The 15586-nt window shown below is 43.6% G+C and overlaps 1 protein-coding gene across 6 annotated transcripts in view; it reads right to left on the reverse strand.

The window, feature by feature from the left end:
• MEGF11 (multiple EGF like domains 11) overlaps positions 1 to 15586 on the reverse strand; it is a 252056-nt gene that overhangs the window by 56097 nt on the left and 180373 nt on the right. For all 6 annotated transcript variants that reach the window (XM_039723396.1, XM_039723398.1, XM_039723397.1 and 3 more), the window contains one exon: positions 15141 to 15315. In XM_039723396.1, the coding sequence (XP_039579330.1) occupies positions 15141 to 15315 (175 nt within the window). The remainder of the gene's footprint in view (positions 1 to 15140; positions 15316 to 15586) is intronic.

Raw genomic sequence — 15586 nt, forward strand, 5'->3', positions numbered from 1 at the left:
GCTGGGCAGGTGGATCAGAGGTGTAGCCCCTGGCACCAGCCCAGGGATGCTCCACGCTCAGTGCCCAGAGCACAGAGTGGAAAGGAGGGCACGGTGCAGAGGCTCCTGTGTGTGCTGATCCACAGATCAGGGAGGCCAAGTGCTGCTGCTGTTTGTACCTGAGGCCTGTGTGTCCAGATAAGCTGATCAGTATGGATTTAGCACCTACAAATGTATATTTCTGTGTACACACAGCACGTGGGACACCGGTGTGCTGGGACATGGTGTCTGTGCACTGATGCACATCACAGATACACTCCTCTATATTTACTTATTTAATTGTGACATTTACAATTAACCCAAAGTGGTTCTCCACAAACATTCCCTCAAGGTAAACATATGGTATCCAGCAACACAAACTGTCAGAACAAACTAATTTCCTTAATGGTGTTCAGTGGAAATTCATCAGCGGATCAGCAGCAGGGGGAAACTTTGTACTTGCACCGGGCTTGTCCTCCACCCTGGACTCAAACAATTTATTCATGACCTTACTACACAGCATCTTTAGTTTTCCAGACATAATGATGTCCTCTGGCAGAATTCCTTTCCCCTCTGGGTGTTACTAATTACTCCCTGCAGAGGCTATTATTGGTGCTAATGAAAAAATGCAGTAAAACCTTGGGGAAGGCTCCTGTGCCAAGTGTTCCGTGTGCAGGTGATTGCTGTGACTGAGCACTGACAAAAGTTCCTTTGCCCACCTTGTAAGGGGATGTGATGGAGCTGTGCTGGCGTTTGATGCACATCTAAAAGGACAAAATGAAACCACCAGTGATCTTATTCAGCCTCCTTTTCCCTGTGCCCTTTTCATGGGAAAGACAGGGGAAGGCAGAAAGGATGGGAAAGAGTTTTCCTACCCTTAAAAAAGTGACTTTACAGCTCATGACTCATCCAAAGACAGAACCATTGGCAGCTTGAATGCCAGAGTCTTTCATGAAATCATCAACCCCTCCAAGAGCCATCTGTAAAGCTTTCCCCAGTCTGCACCCCGGTGACACTGCAGTTCTCTCAGCAAAACACGGAGATGCCAAGCACAGATCCCTTTGGGAATGAGGAGAACTTCCCCTTTGCTTCCTATAACCTTACAGGGATTTAAAAACCTTTACAAATGGATGTCAGCACTTTATGTCACCTCTGAATTTGTGCTAATATGCTAATTAACACAGTAAATTTCACAGTAAATGCCAAGCCCAGAATTACTCAGCCTGATACTAATTCTTAAATTTGATGACGGATCAGAAGTATTCAGCAGAACATGCACACAAACAAAATGGAAACTTCATTTGTTACAAAGAGAGGTAAGCAAAATATTATAAATAATGTCAATTTTAAGTACCTACAGTACTTTATTAGATACAATTTAATTTTACTTTACTGATCATAGTCTTTGTTAGCAAAGCTCTGAGTGAGAGGGGAGTAAAAGTCCCACAAAGTAACTGTAGTTGTTATTTTCCAAACTGTACAAAACCTGGTTAAATTTCATGGATTCCTTTTTTATAAACCCAAATATATTTGCTGTGGCCTGTTACAGGCATAACTCACATTACTCCCTCATTAAGGCCACAGAAGAGCCAGGACCATTTGTTCTCATTTCTGGCCTCTCAGTCCCCAGAACCTCTCACTGCCTGTCTGGGTTGTTCTGTTTGCCACTGCACAGCCCCAAAATTGATCTGAGATGCATTAACAGTATATCTGGGTAACTGCTACTTTAAAAAAAAAAAAAAAAAAAAGAGTACTCACCCTATGGTCCCTGGGTGGGTTTCAGAGCAACAATTATCCATCCATCCATCCTCCCAGAAGGGACCTTTCCCAACCCAGTGCCCAGGCACCTTGGGAATCATTTGTCACAGCCACAGTTTGGGAGAGCCTTTGCATAGGATTTGGCTGCCTGGGGGATAATTTAAACCTATCAAAATGGGAGAATTTGTGCAGTCCCCCAGTCTGGACACCCTGCATGTGGAAAACTGGAATTAACTGGACAGGGCTCATGGTTCCCAGCCCAGCAAATCCCAGGTTGGAGGGATTTTTTTTTGTGGAGGATGCAAGGATTTGTGCATCTCAGGACTAAGGCATTGCCTGTTGGCTCAGGGTCCTCTCACACTGGGAGTCCACTGGAAATTCATCTTTTCCAGTGGAGGGTGCACAGACTCTCACCACTCTCCTGCCCTCCAGCAGCTTGGCTCCAATGTGCTCCATGCAGCCAAAAGGAACAATGCCCTGGCACAATAAAACTGATGAATAAAAGCAGCAAATCCTGGCTTTGGGAGGGTTTTTTCCCCTCCATGAAATCCAGTGAAAACAAACACAAATAAAACCTTCATTTAAAAAATTGGATTTTGCATACTAAAAGCCAGCAAACCTGAGCTGGATTTCTGTCAGCAAGCATTATAATCCCCCTCACCACCAGGGAACAGTTTTCTAGTTTGCACTAAAACTATGCCCAATACCAGTCAGTTATCTGCAATTTAAAAAATCCATTCCTACAGCACCAGTTACCTAAACATGGTTATTAAAAAAAGGAAAGAGAATTCAATAAAGAAAGCAGGCAAGAAATCCCACCCTCCCTCCCTCTTCCCGTAAATCAGGGCAGCAGTTGCTGGCAAAAAAAAATCTAGACTGACTTTACAACACTTGAATATCTGCCTGGTTTAGTATTTAGGCTTAACTGCAGAGCCCTTTAGTGTCAGCAAGGCAATGAATACAGCATCATATAATTAAATGTATTCAGAAGGAAAGTAGTGTGGAGAGTACAAAAGATGATCATCAACCTCTGAACAAGAATATTTTTTTATGCAGTCAGCACTTTTCGCCTAATAGAATATCACAAAACACATTTATCCAGGAGGGACCTCTCCAAACTCAGGGAATTGGATTTAGACTGGGTAAACCAGGTAGATTATCAAGGCAGGTAAATCATGGCTGTACCAGAGGGATTTCTCGTGCCCAGTGTGGGGTCAGCTGGGAAGCCAGGTCTTCTCTAGTTAAAGCAATTTAAACCTGGAATTTAAACCTGGAATAAGGCCACTGCAGATTTATTCAGGTGAGGCAGGGAGCAAACTCTCAGAATATTTTAAACTTAACTCTGGGGAAGCTGTAAAGAGTCAAACATGTGTGGGAATCATTGCTCTCACTATAACCAGCTTTGATCAGCTGCTGTTTTAAAATGCTCCAAAACATATGTCCTGATCACAATTAAATATCCTCAAAGGTAAAATGGCCCAGTCATCCTGTGCATTATTTCAAGTTAGTGAGAATTATTTGCATCCCTGAGAAGCACATCTCTAGCACATCTCCATGATGGTGCCAACAAGATACTCGTGTCCAAACTGGGGATGGAAGGTGGCTAAATGTCAAAATTCCAAACCTGGTAAAGTATAAAAAAACCCTGAGTTTTTGGCCTTTTTAAAATAACACATCAAAATCGGGGTTACCACTGTGGCAAAGGAAAGATTTTGACACGTTGTGTGCAGTTCCATCGTTTCCTTCCCCAGATTTGGGCAGAGCAGATCAGTGGCTAACAGGAGCCTTTTGGAAATGCAGATTAGCATTTCAGTGCCAGGCAGTGACCTTCGAAGTGGGAGCCCAGAGCTGCCTGTCAATTCTGCCCCAGCTATTTAATGGAAATACTTTTGCCTGGAAATTTGAGATGGTTTCTGGTCTATCCACACAGCCTGAGTGTCACAGTCCAAGATCCACCTTGTAAAACAGCTGTGGCCTCCTGACTTTTTTGCAGTAATAAATGTGGGTTCTGGCTGTCAAGTCTGAACAGTTCTGCAAAAAGGACATCAGCTAAAACAGGAAATAAAAGGCATCATTTATACCTTCAGCCTCTATGATGTTTTCTGGCAAGAAGATCCACAGTTTAATTATAAATACAAAGGAGAAGAAACATCTTTATCTGCTTGCTTCAAACCCACTGCCTGATTTTTAATTGGGAAACTTCTTATGCTGTGATAAGTAGCAAGAATGCATTCCCTCTTCCCCTTCCCCCATGGAGTGAGAGACCTCTCACATCCCTACCCTCAGTGACCCCTTCTCTAAGCAAAATCATCCCACTGTTATTCCCATTTTATGGGAGCCATTTCACAACTTAATTACGCATTCTGTGAAAAGCACTCTCTTTGTTTTTAACCTGCTGTGCAATCATTTAATTGGTTGGCCCTTGTTCCTGGGTTATTAGAAATAGTAAATAACCATTCCTTGTTCATGCTCTGTGCACCATCCCCAGTTCCACAGATCTCTATCATGTCCCTCCTCAGCCATCTGTTTTCGGAGCCGAGTTCCCGCTCATCGAGTGACTCTCTATAGAAATCGTTCCATATAAAAGATGATCTTTGTCACCATTTCCATTCTATCCTTTGTAAGCAGGAATCAGCCGAGCTCTGTGCAGTAATTTGAGACTTGGATATATTATGGATTTACACAATACCAAAAAAATGGCTATTCCATCCTGTTTTATTCTCATCCTGATCATTCTAACTATTCTGTCAGGTACTCTGGATTAGTTTCAGTTTTTCAGGCTCATTGAGGGGTTGAGTTTTTCAGAAACTACCCACAGTGATTGCCTGATCTCTTTCCCTGAATAGCAGGAATTAAATTAGAACTCATTTTTTGTGTATTTACTTAACATTATCTTCCTACCATCTATTACTCCACATTGTTAAGTACTGAATTTCAACATACCCAGTCATTCAGGAACAGGAATCTTTCCCCAGATTTGCTACTGCCTTGACAATCCCCATATTTTTGCATTATTTGCAAACTTTCTTTTAGACTTCTTCCACAGCTGTATTGTGCAATTAAGGACAATGTCCAAGCACAGCTTTAAACCAGTCCATCAGTGCACACCTGATGTCGTGTCCACACCCCAAAGGACTGAGTCCAGGAGGAGTTAAAAGTGCTGGAAACAGCAGCAATTCTCCTCTGGCCCCTTGCTATGAGCACTGGAGCCATGGAAGTAGCAATGTGGATGGAAAACACAAAGGAACAGGGCTGATGCTGCCAACAGCTCTGGTGGACCTTGATGCTGAGCTGCAGGATCCACAGCTGAGATTATCAAAGCCAAAAACCAGCATCTAAAAAGGAAAAGATGTCAGGTCTAAGCTAATGGGTGTTTGATGCAATTCTGAAAAGCTGGTAAACAACCAGGTTACCACACACAGTCAGATAAGAGAGATCCCCTTCAAACTCTCACAGATATTCCTAAATCAAAACCCTATGGCAAAAGAGTTTGAGATCTGGTAAAATTTCATTTGCTCTTTGACATAAGAAAACAAAATTAGGATTTTTCATTTATACATGTTTGATTGTGAAAGACAAAGTCTTTGGCAGTACAGAAATAAAATGCAAAACTAACCTATAATTTAAATCCTGTCCTTAGGATGTTTTAATGAAGTCAGTTTGCAATTTGAACGACCAGGAGAGACAGCTACCAACACTTTCATGCACAGAACCATAGATAGTGTGGATAAAGATATATACATTTGGAAGCCTAATAGATGAAAGGAGGCACTGCTATTGGCAAGCAGTTCATCCCTCTGCAAAATTCAGATCAAATAACTCAGTCTGAGCAGAATATTGAGCTCCACTGGCTCTGAATGAGGCTACAGGAAGAGAAATGCAATTTGACACAGCCACATTGCCAATTAAGGATAAAACACATGAAATATGTCAACTAGCAACAAAGGCAGAGGCTTTCAGGCTTTCCGTACCAAGTTGGTTCCTTTGGACCCACTTAGGAAAACTTTGGAGTTATTCGGGTAAATAAAACTGCAGCAGAGCCCAGTAAAAGTAAATACGAGAAGAAAGAGAAGACCTGGGACTTGCTCAGAGTTCTTATCAAATTATAAACTCTGTGTGTGAGTGAATACCTCCTCATTAGGAGAGGCAGACACTGAGGCAAACCCCCTTCTTGTGTACCTGGGACAATCCCACGAAGGCAGCAGTTGTGTTCAGGTGAACTTGGGCTGGCAAAGCAGAATTTGAGCTGTCACAGACAATTTCTGGAGCTTGTGCATTGACAAGAGAGTGAGCAGAGAAAAATGAAATGGAATAGCTCATAAAAGGCTCTGAAAAGTTCCACTGAATTCAAAGAAAGGGCTGCAGTTTGCACAGCTGAGCGGGAGCCACTGTGTCCTGTGCATTCAGTGACCTTGTTAAACACTGCGGTACAACAGTTCACCGGCTCTAAAGCATCCACCAAATGCCCTGAGGCAGGAGCAGAGCCTTTGTTCCTGCCCTTGCAGCCGGGTGCTGACAGGGGCACTGCAGGCTTTGGGGAGCACAGGGAACTTGCAGGCTTTGGGGAGCACAGGGCACTGCTGGCTTTGGGTAGCACAGACAGGGGCACTGCAGGCTGTGAGAGCACAGGGCACTGCAGGCTGTGAGAGCACAGGGCACTGCAGGCTGTGAGAGCACAGAGCACTGCAGGCTGTGAGAGCACAGGGCACTGCAGGCTGTGAGAGCACAGGGCACTGCAGGCTGTGACAGAGCACAGGGCACTGCAGGCTTTGGGGAGCACAGGGCACTGCAGGCTGTGAGAGCACAGGGGCACTGCAGACTTTGGGGAGCACAGGGGCACTGCAGGCTTTGGGGAGCACAGGGCACTGCAGGGTGTGACAGAGCACAGGGGCACTGTAGGTTGTGAGAGCACAGAGCACTGCAGGCATTGCTGCTCCTGCAGAAATCCCTAATTGGTCCAGAGAAGCTCAGGGGGATAACAGCACCAGGCCCTGACTGACAGCACTGATATGAAAACCTCTATAAAACTGATATAAAACACTGATATCAAAATCAATAGGGGAGCGGCTCGGTCTGAATGCCTGGAATACACGGGTGGCCTCCCCATAATGATCTTCCTTGTTGGCACTGGAATGGAGATTATGTCCTCCTGAAATTCAGCAGAGCCAGGAGAATACATTTGCGAGTAGCTCCTGAAATCCTGGCTTAGCCCACATCCAGCTCCCTTGCACTGAGGTGATGTCCATTGTTCCCTGAATGACGTGTGGCAGTGTCACCTCACAGCTGGACTGAGTTTCCAACTTCACCTGTCATTTGGGAAAGGTGCAGGACAAGCTGGGTGGCTCACAGTGCTCATGAGGGGTGCTGCTCCAAAAGCTCTCAGTACCTGTGCTCTTTGTCCCCAGAAAAAGCCCTACAGGGACCTTGAGATGGATCACACAGCCACGTCACCAGGCTTGACCTGAAGCAATGGTTTGTGAAGGGAAAATGGTAAAAAGGCTCAATGTGCCAGCAAATTTGCTGGTGGCTGCTGATAGAAATGGGGATTGTGATGTACACACTGATCCACAGGGAGCTGGACTGAGACCAAGTCATTCCATGCAGGGCACTGCACAGCCAAGGGAAGATCATTCTCAGTCTGTACTGATCACACCGAATAGTTTTGGGATGAAAAATTTTATAGTCTGTTATTAGCCCAAATGGACTACAAAAAAATCAAAGCACAGCCATTGCATACACACAAGTATGTTCTTTTGTATGCGCTGAGAAGTGGGTAAGAAAATTCAAATGCCATCAGTGAAAAGGGACAGGAAGGTGTGACTCAGAGGCAGTTTTCATCTGCTCTGTGATGGTGCAAAAATCTTGGTAAGTGCAAATGATCTGTGATCGGCTCTATTATGTGGAAAATGTACCAAAACGTTGTGTGTGAGATGTTTTGATTTCTGTTTGCAAACTCAGGCCTTCCAACTTGCAGCCCAGATAACAGGAAAACTTCTGTCCAACGGGAAAATGTCAGTTGCTTCATTTGAAAAACATTTTCCCAGCTCACTCTTGGGTTGTATGGAACAGAGAGGCTTTGTTGCCTGCTTGAGATCCACTTCTTGTTCCACATCCACTTGTGAAGTAATTTGTAAGCTTCAAAAAACAATCAGCTGAGCTTTCAGACTTATCTCTATCTAGAAGATACCAAGAAAATGCAAATTCAAAGGAGAGTGCATTCCTCAGAGACCAAAACCAGGAAAGAGGGATCTGGCATGCAGCCATAGTTAGTGTAGGGGGCCTGGTTGTGTTGTTCTGGCTGACTGATTTTTATCTTTATTCACTTTTTAAATACCAGGTGAATATAATTTTTTACTTTCATCATGGTTTCCCACAGCACAGCTACATCTTCCATTTTTTAAGGTTACTCTAGTTGAATTTCCCATATCTCTGCCTCTCACATCACCTCCAGACCTAAAACTGACAGTGATATCTGTTATCAAAGAGACTGCATTTCCTTCTTGCTGGCTTTCACAAAAAGAGCCTCTCAAAACTGCTCAGAGCACTCTGAATCTGCCAGGTCTCTTTGGTGACTCTTTAGCTGCATCTCACTGCTCCCTGTATCCGAGCAGGGACTTTCCCTTTGGAGCTGTTTCTGCGATCACCAGGACAGTCCTGGCTGGCTTGGTCTTTCCCCTGTCTGTGTCTCTTTACTTCAAGTGTAGCTGAGGAATTAGTCAGGGCTACAGTGGGATATTCCCAAACTTCTTAAAATTAACTCTGCTAAGAACTTTTGGATAACTGGGGTGAAATAAAGTAAAAAAAAAAAAAATCCAAAACAATAACCATGAAAGAGTTCAAAGGCTGGGAGAATTGAAATAATTTTCTTCTATGTCTTGACTTAATATTCAACTTTTGCTCAGGCAAAACCCAAAACCCTTTTCTTTTTTAGGGAATGAGATCCATGGTACTTTGAATCTAGTAATGCAGTCAGAGGATCAAGTGAGTCTGAGGTCCCTGAGCCCACCTGAGTGTTCTTGGCCAGGTAAAGCATCAAAGGAGACCTGACAGCAATGCTGCAGCAGGGCAGGAGAGGCCAGGGGACTGAGGATAGAAATCAGTGGCAAACAAGGCTCTTGTAGCTCCACAACTTCCAAGACAACTTGTTTTACTTTCATTATCAATTAATAATTCATGCCCTGCCAGCTGCAGGCCATGCTCAGACCCACCTGCACAGTGAGGGTGCCTCTCCTCGTCACCTCTGCCTCTGCTCCTCGCCCTTCTCTGTGGGTTTGAGACGTTGGGTCATGGACACAAATGGGAAACCAGAGAGGAGAAAATGCATCTTCCCCCTGCACCAGGGTAATTCATGAAACCAGACCCTGCAACCCATTCCTGTTGCCTGTGATACTCCAGTTAATTGGACAACTGCTGTGCCAGGAAAGCTCTCCCCCACCTACAGCAAGTAAAATTTATACTGGTGGCTGGTAACAAGAACATCTTGATAAAATGGTTGAATTTATTTTATACCTAGAAATGAAAAGAGCTCTTAACAAAGGGGGGTAACTGATATGCTCGGTAAATCAAGGATAAAAGGACACAGGCTCTATTGAAGATTTTTCCCCTCGTCTTTTCTTTTTAAACCTTTTGATGAGGTGCCCTGTTGCTCTGCGATGAGCTTCTACTGAAGTACTTTTGGAATTATCTCAAAGAGAAATGGATCATTTAAATGAGTTAAAGCCCCCAAACCAGATCCTCTATCTCCAGCCTTACGTCCATTTTTTATAGTAAGAATTTTGTGAAATTTATAAAATAATTTTACTACTGAACCACAGGCTTATAACACAAAGAAGTCTCATCCATTTTTCCCCCTGCTTCCTTGTGAAGTGGTGAAGAATGATACATTTAGAATAAAGATGAAAGTTAGTATGTAGAAGAGAGGGAATACTCTGATAAATTTGTACCTTGTGTGTTTAGAAAACACCTACAGGCAGTGATGCTTCCAATTTCTTCAGACCTGCCTGGGACTTGGGTCCTTCAGGGAAAATTCAACTGAAGATAAGATAAGGTGCTCCTCTGTATTTACTCTGGTTTTTTTCTTTTAGACAACAGAGAGAATTTTAAAGGTGTAGGACAGGAGAACAGGCTTCCACTTTCTTAATATAAAGATAAAGATTGTTTTTTCTCTCCTCTATGCTTTTTTCAGGGAACAAGAGATATGGTGTGTGCCAGAAGGAAGCCTGTTAGAGCTGGAATATTCAACAGACTGGACCTCTAAGTGTTTATGACCTCTAAAGGACCATAATCACGGTCCTTCTCATTCTATGGAACAGTAAATTGGTCATTTTACTCAGTGAGTAGGCACAGAGCAGGCTAAGACTGGTCTGAGTCTGTGTGTGGGTGTTTGTACTGACCAAGAGATTATCCATTGCAAAATTTGGTGTGCATTTGCTGTGCATTTGAATAGCTTTACAGCACTATAATTTATACTTATTTTTACTAAGTGCTCGAGCTGTTCATTGTGTGCTACAGGGGCTGACTTTTACTCAATGTGCAGGTAGGTTGTAAAGTTTTACTCTGATGTAAACCCTGGGAACAATTTGTACCCCTATGGTAGAGAAAGCATCATGTTGAGAAATTCAGGCATGCCAGACAAAATTATGGACTTACAGACCCAAATGAAGCCTGTGTCTCAGTACTTAAGTGCCCAGATTCCCACTGAGCCCAGCCAGAGTTCCATACACATAAGCACCTCTATAAGGATATATTTGAAAGGCATTAATTGTGCTTTAAAAATGCAATTTTGATACAATGCAAACAGAAGATGCAAACACCCATAGATGGACAGCACTGGGATAAACCTTGGAAAGCTTTAGGGAATCCAAAAGTCATTCCAAAAACTGAAAACTCTTCTAGTAAGAGATCACCACTGCTGTAGTTTTCATACTTTGCAGCATGTGATTGGCTTGTGTGGGATCTACCAATATAGTGAAGAAATAGAGAAATGTCAGAATGGATTCTTTCATTTTGGTGATGAAGTGCTTGCTCTGCTTGCCAGCATGCAGGGTTCAATAAAAGCAGACAGGTCTTCAAAAAATAGCAGCATAAATAGATGAACTCTTTAAAGTAATATAAGTTCTGTCATCTGGATGTGAAATATAGACCTAAGTGCCCGCCGAAGTACAAGCTGACCACACATTCCACAGAGAAGTGTTCAAAGTTTTCTCGGAGTGTCTTGGGCTGAGAAATGTTTTAACTACATCTCTCCTTGCCACAACACACAGAATGCAAGCATTTGAAGTTAAACCCATTTTTCAAAAGAAGAAAACAAAGCATCCATAAAGAAACAAAGGCATAGCACGGGATGAGGTCTCTAGATAGCCACTGCTTTTCAGGGAAGCTGCAATTAGCTGTGCAATGGAGAGGGTGAGGTTACTTGTATCTAAATAGCATTTATAATGATTTCAGCAGCTAAAATGCTGATAGGTACGTGCAGGGGGTTGGTTTCAAGATTTCCTTGTGAGACACAAGGTCAGGATTCCTGTGGTCTCCTGTCATATTTAATTCATATCCTCTGGCCTTCTCTACCATGTTTATTGAATTACAGGAATAAAATTCAATGAACCAAAAACAAAAGAAGAGAGAGAGGACATGGCAAGTCCTGCTTTCTTTTATGTCCCTCCTGCACACCTGAGTTCAGTGGACTTATAGGAGAACACGTTGGAGGAGAATTTGGAAGGAGGGGGAGGTACAAGTTAGTATAACTCCTCTCACCATCCCCATAATTGCATCCAGATAATTTATTGCAAGCAGCAGCCATTTCCACATGGGAGCGAGGATCCAATTTCTACCATTCAAGACTCTCCCCTGGTGCTTTTAGGGCTGATCTGTGCACTCCCTGTGTGTGTTTGCCAGGTTCCTTCTGGTCACAAACGAGATGGCAGCAGAACAGCTTTACAGAACCATTCTTCAGAAGAGCATTTTGGCAATTCATCACTTCAGTGCTAAGAGGAAACCCTCAAATATGTTAAAAGTCCCAGTTGGAGGGAAGTGCCCTCTTGGTGTGCTTGTAATGATGATTCCCTGCAATCATCTGAGTTAAACTGACACAGCCTTTATCCTCCTTTACAAGTGGGATGCAGGAAGCAAAGCATTCCCAACAGTCCTGTGGAGCAATGGGGAGTAGGTCTGTGATTTTGGGGAGGATTTTATTGTGTCTCCTCTACCGTTATCCTGTTTTCATTGCCCTGTGTGCTGCCTCCAAGAACTGCCTGGTTTGGGCTGTGGATGCCTCAGCCAAATCCACACCCAGGTCTGCAAGGTGGTTCAGAACCCACAGAGGTAAAACAGAGCCATCCCCAGGGGATCCCAGCAGCACCCCACACAAATACCCTGATACCCAATAACAGCTTTACAACACTGTCATTTGGGTTTGGAGACAGACAGATGCAAATCTGCTCTTGAGTCCAACCCAAAACATTTGCAGAAAAAATAAGACAGAATATGTTTTGAAACTCTATCCTAAACTGCAAGCTCACCACTATTTAGCTTGGGCATTTTAATTTTTGGAAATGTCACAGCTAATAAATAATGTATTTTCTTTAAGCTACCATATACATTTTTATTTTACAACTTGCATCTTCTTAGATTTTCAACAATTAAGTGTTCTCCTCACGTACATGGCAGCCTATGGGATGGCTGCCTTTTCACTTAATACATTTAATAAAGGTGACCAGATGCTTTGTGTTTTTAATGGCTTGTTCTGCATCCCAACAAAATGTCCCTGTTTTGGCTACGAGAGCAGATGATTCATCCTGAAACCCAGCCCAGCTGCCCTGACACAGGCAGGGTGAGTTAAAAACCCACCATCTGTGCTGGAGGAGTGGGCAGGAGGAGTGCTTTGTCAGGAAAACACTGTCCTTCCTTGGGCACTGCATATTCCAGGCAGCCAGTAATCCCAAAGTCCTGTGGGTCCAACCCCTCTGCCTTTGCAGATGAATTCAGCAGTTATATCCTCTCTCCCTCCATTTTCCCTTCCTTTCCCCCTCCCTGAGCAGCCCCTCAGACTGCTCTGCCGTAGTGTCATGTGTAGATCAAACATTGCTCTAAAATGTAAGACGTTGCTCCTGGTTTTATTCTTTCCAATTATGTGGCAAAATTCCTGCCCGTGTGGCTGCCTCAGCCAAGCCTCATACTTGAAAAAGCAAGAGGGATTCATTTCTGGCTTTTGTGAATAATTAGCTGTGCCCAGCTCTGCCAGAGGACACATCCTGAGCTCAGGACCGCCTCGCCCAATTCAAGGGCAAAGCTCAACCCCCAGGCAAAGCTCCCCTGCTGCCTCAGCAAGAGCCAGGCAGGAATATCTGAAGGGAAAGCCTGGCTTGGGGTGTGTCATTGGGATAAGGCACTTCCAGCCTGGTTCTGGCCCCACAACCTTTTGTAGCTCACTCCTCCCTGCCCGGAGCATCCTGGCAGGATAACACCCTGGGGTGGGAGGGGAAGGTTCCCAGCAACTTTTCTGCACAGCCTGTGTTCTGCAGCACTTGAAAGAACCATTGCAGCTCATCTGGCATGCACACGAATGACAAATATGCTTCAGAGGCAATAAATTAGCAATTTCAAGGCTTTACTTCCCCTCATGGACTAATTGCCAGAGATTATAGTATATTATGTGAGAGCAATGATACTAATGCCTAAATATGCTTCAGTGATTATAGAGCTATCCTCAATAACCAAGCTGTTTAAATGTCAATGCAAGAAAGCTCTTTATTATGAGATTAAATATTATTTTGAAGCAATGCAATAGGAACTTCCCAGGCTTTCTGCCTCCACTAATGCTGCCTTGGGGCAATGTATATTGGACAAGGTATGCTTTTTTAAAATGTGTACAGTAAAGGGTCCCTAAATGCTTTTGTGCTGCAAATTTGGACAGCATTCCTAATAAGAAGGAGGATCTTGGCATCTTTTTATTTTGTAGCTGTTACTAACATGCTGCTGCCTTCTTCCTTCCTGTACTTGTGTTTTAACTACTGTATAGAGAAGATAAATTCTTTTCTGTTTGTGGAGTTGGGAATCAAACCTGAGACCTTCCCCCACCACCCCCCACCCTGCCCCCATCTCTAAGTACCATTATCTTGCACAGATGCTTTTGAGTCCAGCCCCTCACACCTAAATAAATCTGTTAACACCTGGCATCGAGACAACTCCTGGAAATTGCACAGCTCTGCTGATGCCAGTTGGAGATCACAAGCTCAGGTGTGGAATTAGAATGAAGAGAGGCAAAAAAATCTTTGGCATCCCACTAATCTCATACAGGACCTCCCCACTACGGATCCATCCCAGCTGTGCAGCCTGCCCCTTGATTTCTAGTGAACATGGTAATTATAACTCATAATTGTTAAAATAGTACAGAAAATATAGACAGGCCTGTGGGGACAGATTGTAGAAAGAAGGATAGAGAAAGCCAACTTTTTGTGAAGTTTGATGGAATTCTCTGTTTAAAACATTTTTTTTTCTTTTAGGAAGTATTGTTTCTTAAACACAGCCTGCATTTCTCCTCTGTGGTGTGCTCCTAGAATGAAGGACAGAGAAAGCCAACTTTTTGTGAAGTTTGATGGAATTCTCTCTTTAAAGCATTTTTTTTTTTCCTTTAGGAAGTATTGTTTCTTAAATACAGCCTGCATTTCTCCTCTGTGAAGAGGAGGAGCTTCATATACAGATAACCAGGGAACTCCTGGCAAGGAATTCCATTCTGCCCAGCCTTAGCAGGACTGGACTCCTGGATCCATGTCCCAATACTTTCTGCTGCAGCCTGGCAATTGTTAACTCTGAAGTTTTGATGTTTTCATCTTGGCTGGTTTCTTCAGCCATTTTATATCTCAACTATAAAATGCAATGCTTGTTTACCTCAGAATGTCTGAAGCTCTTCCTGATGCTCGGTAAAAGACACCTGCCACACAGGCTCAGAAAAGACATAAATTGCTCTATCATTTGTAACATTTTAAAATATCTTCATCTATTAAAATCACAGTGTGACTGACAAGGAACATGCTGAATGGCCATGAGAATTCTTTCTCTGCTCTTCCAGGCAGACAATAATCTGACATCTTTTTTGTTATGTCTTGACTTAGAATATACTATGGGAAAGCATATCTTTATCTTTACCTTTATGACAGTAATAAAGTAGAACAGATATGTTAACTAAACAACCAGCAGCCACAGATTGACACTGCCCAGAGGACAGCAGTGTGGGCTTACACAGAATGGGTGAAAATTACACATGCTTGGCTGCCTCGATGCAAATATTATTTCAAATCAGATTAAACCCCTCTTTCATTTTTCACAGCCACTTTGTGCAAGGCCTCCCCACGCCCAGCCCCACTCACCATGAAGCCTGGGGCGCAGATGCAGCTGCCAGTGATGCTGTCACAGTCGGCCCCGTTGTGGCAGGGACAGGGCACCTGGCAGCCCTCGCCGTAGTAGCCCACGGGACACGTCTCGTTGCAGTAGAGCCCAGCCCAGCCAGCCTTGCAGCTGCACTCCCCAGACAGAGGATGGCAGCTAATGAAGAGACAGATGTTAATGAGATGTGGGCAGGAAGGAAAAGCACAGCCCAGAATATTTCATGTGTCACTCTATGAGCAGGACAAGCTTGGAAACTCTTTAGGGTGGTGGATATGAGCAGCTGTAGAATTTGGGACATGAATAGAGAATCTGGTGTTAAACAGCCCAGCATTTCCAAACATTTGGGAACTGCCACAGCGCTGGGTAGTTTACACCTTGAAGTTTATGCTCTTCCATTCTCAAATCAGTGTGACTTGGATTACTGGCA

Source organism: Passer montanus, unplaced genomic scaffold (genome assembly GCF_014805655.1).
Source record: "Passer montanus isolate IOZ18808 unplaced genomic scaffold, ASM1480565v1 scaffold5, whole genome shotgun sequence".
NCBI classification, from domain to species: Eukaryota; Metazoa; Chordata; class Aves; order Passeriformes; family Passeridae; genus Passer; species Passer montanus.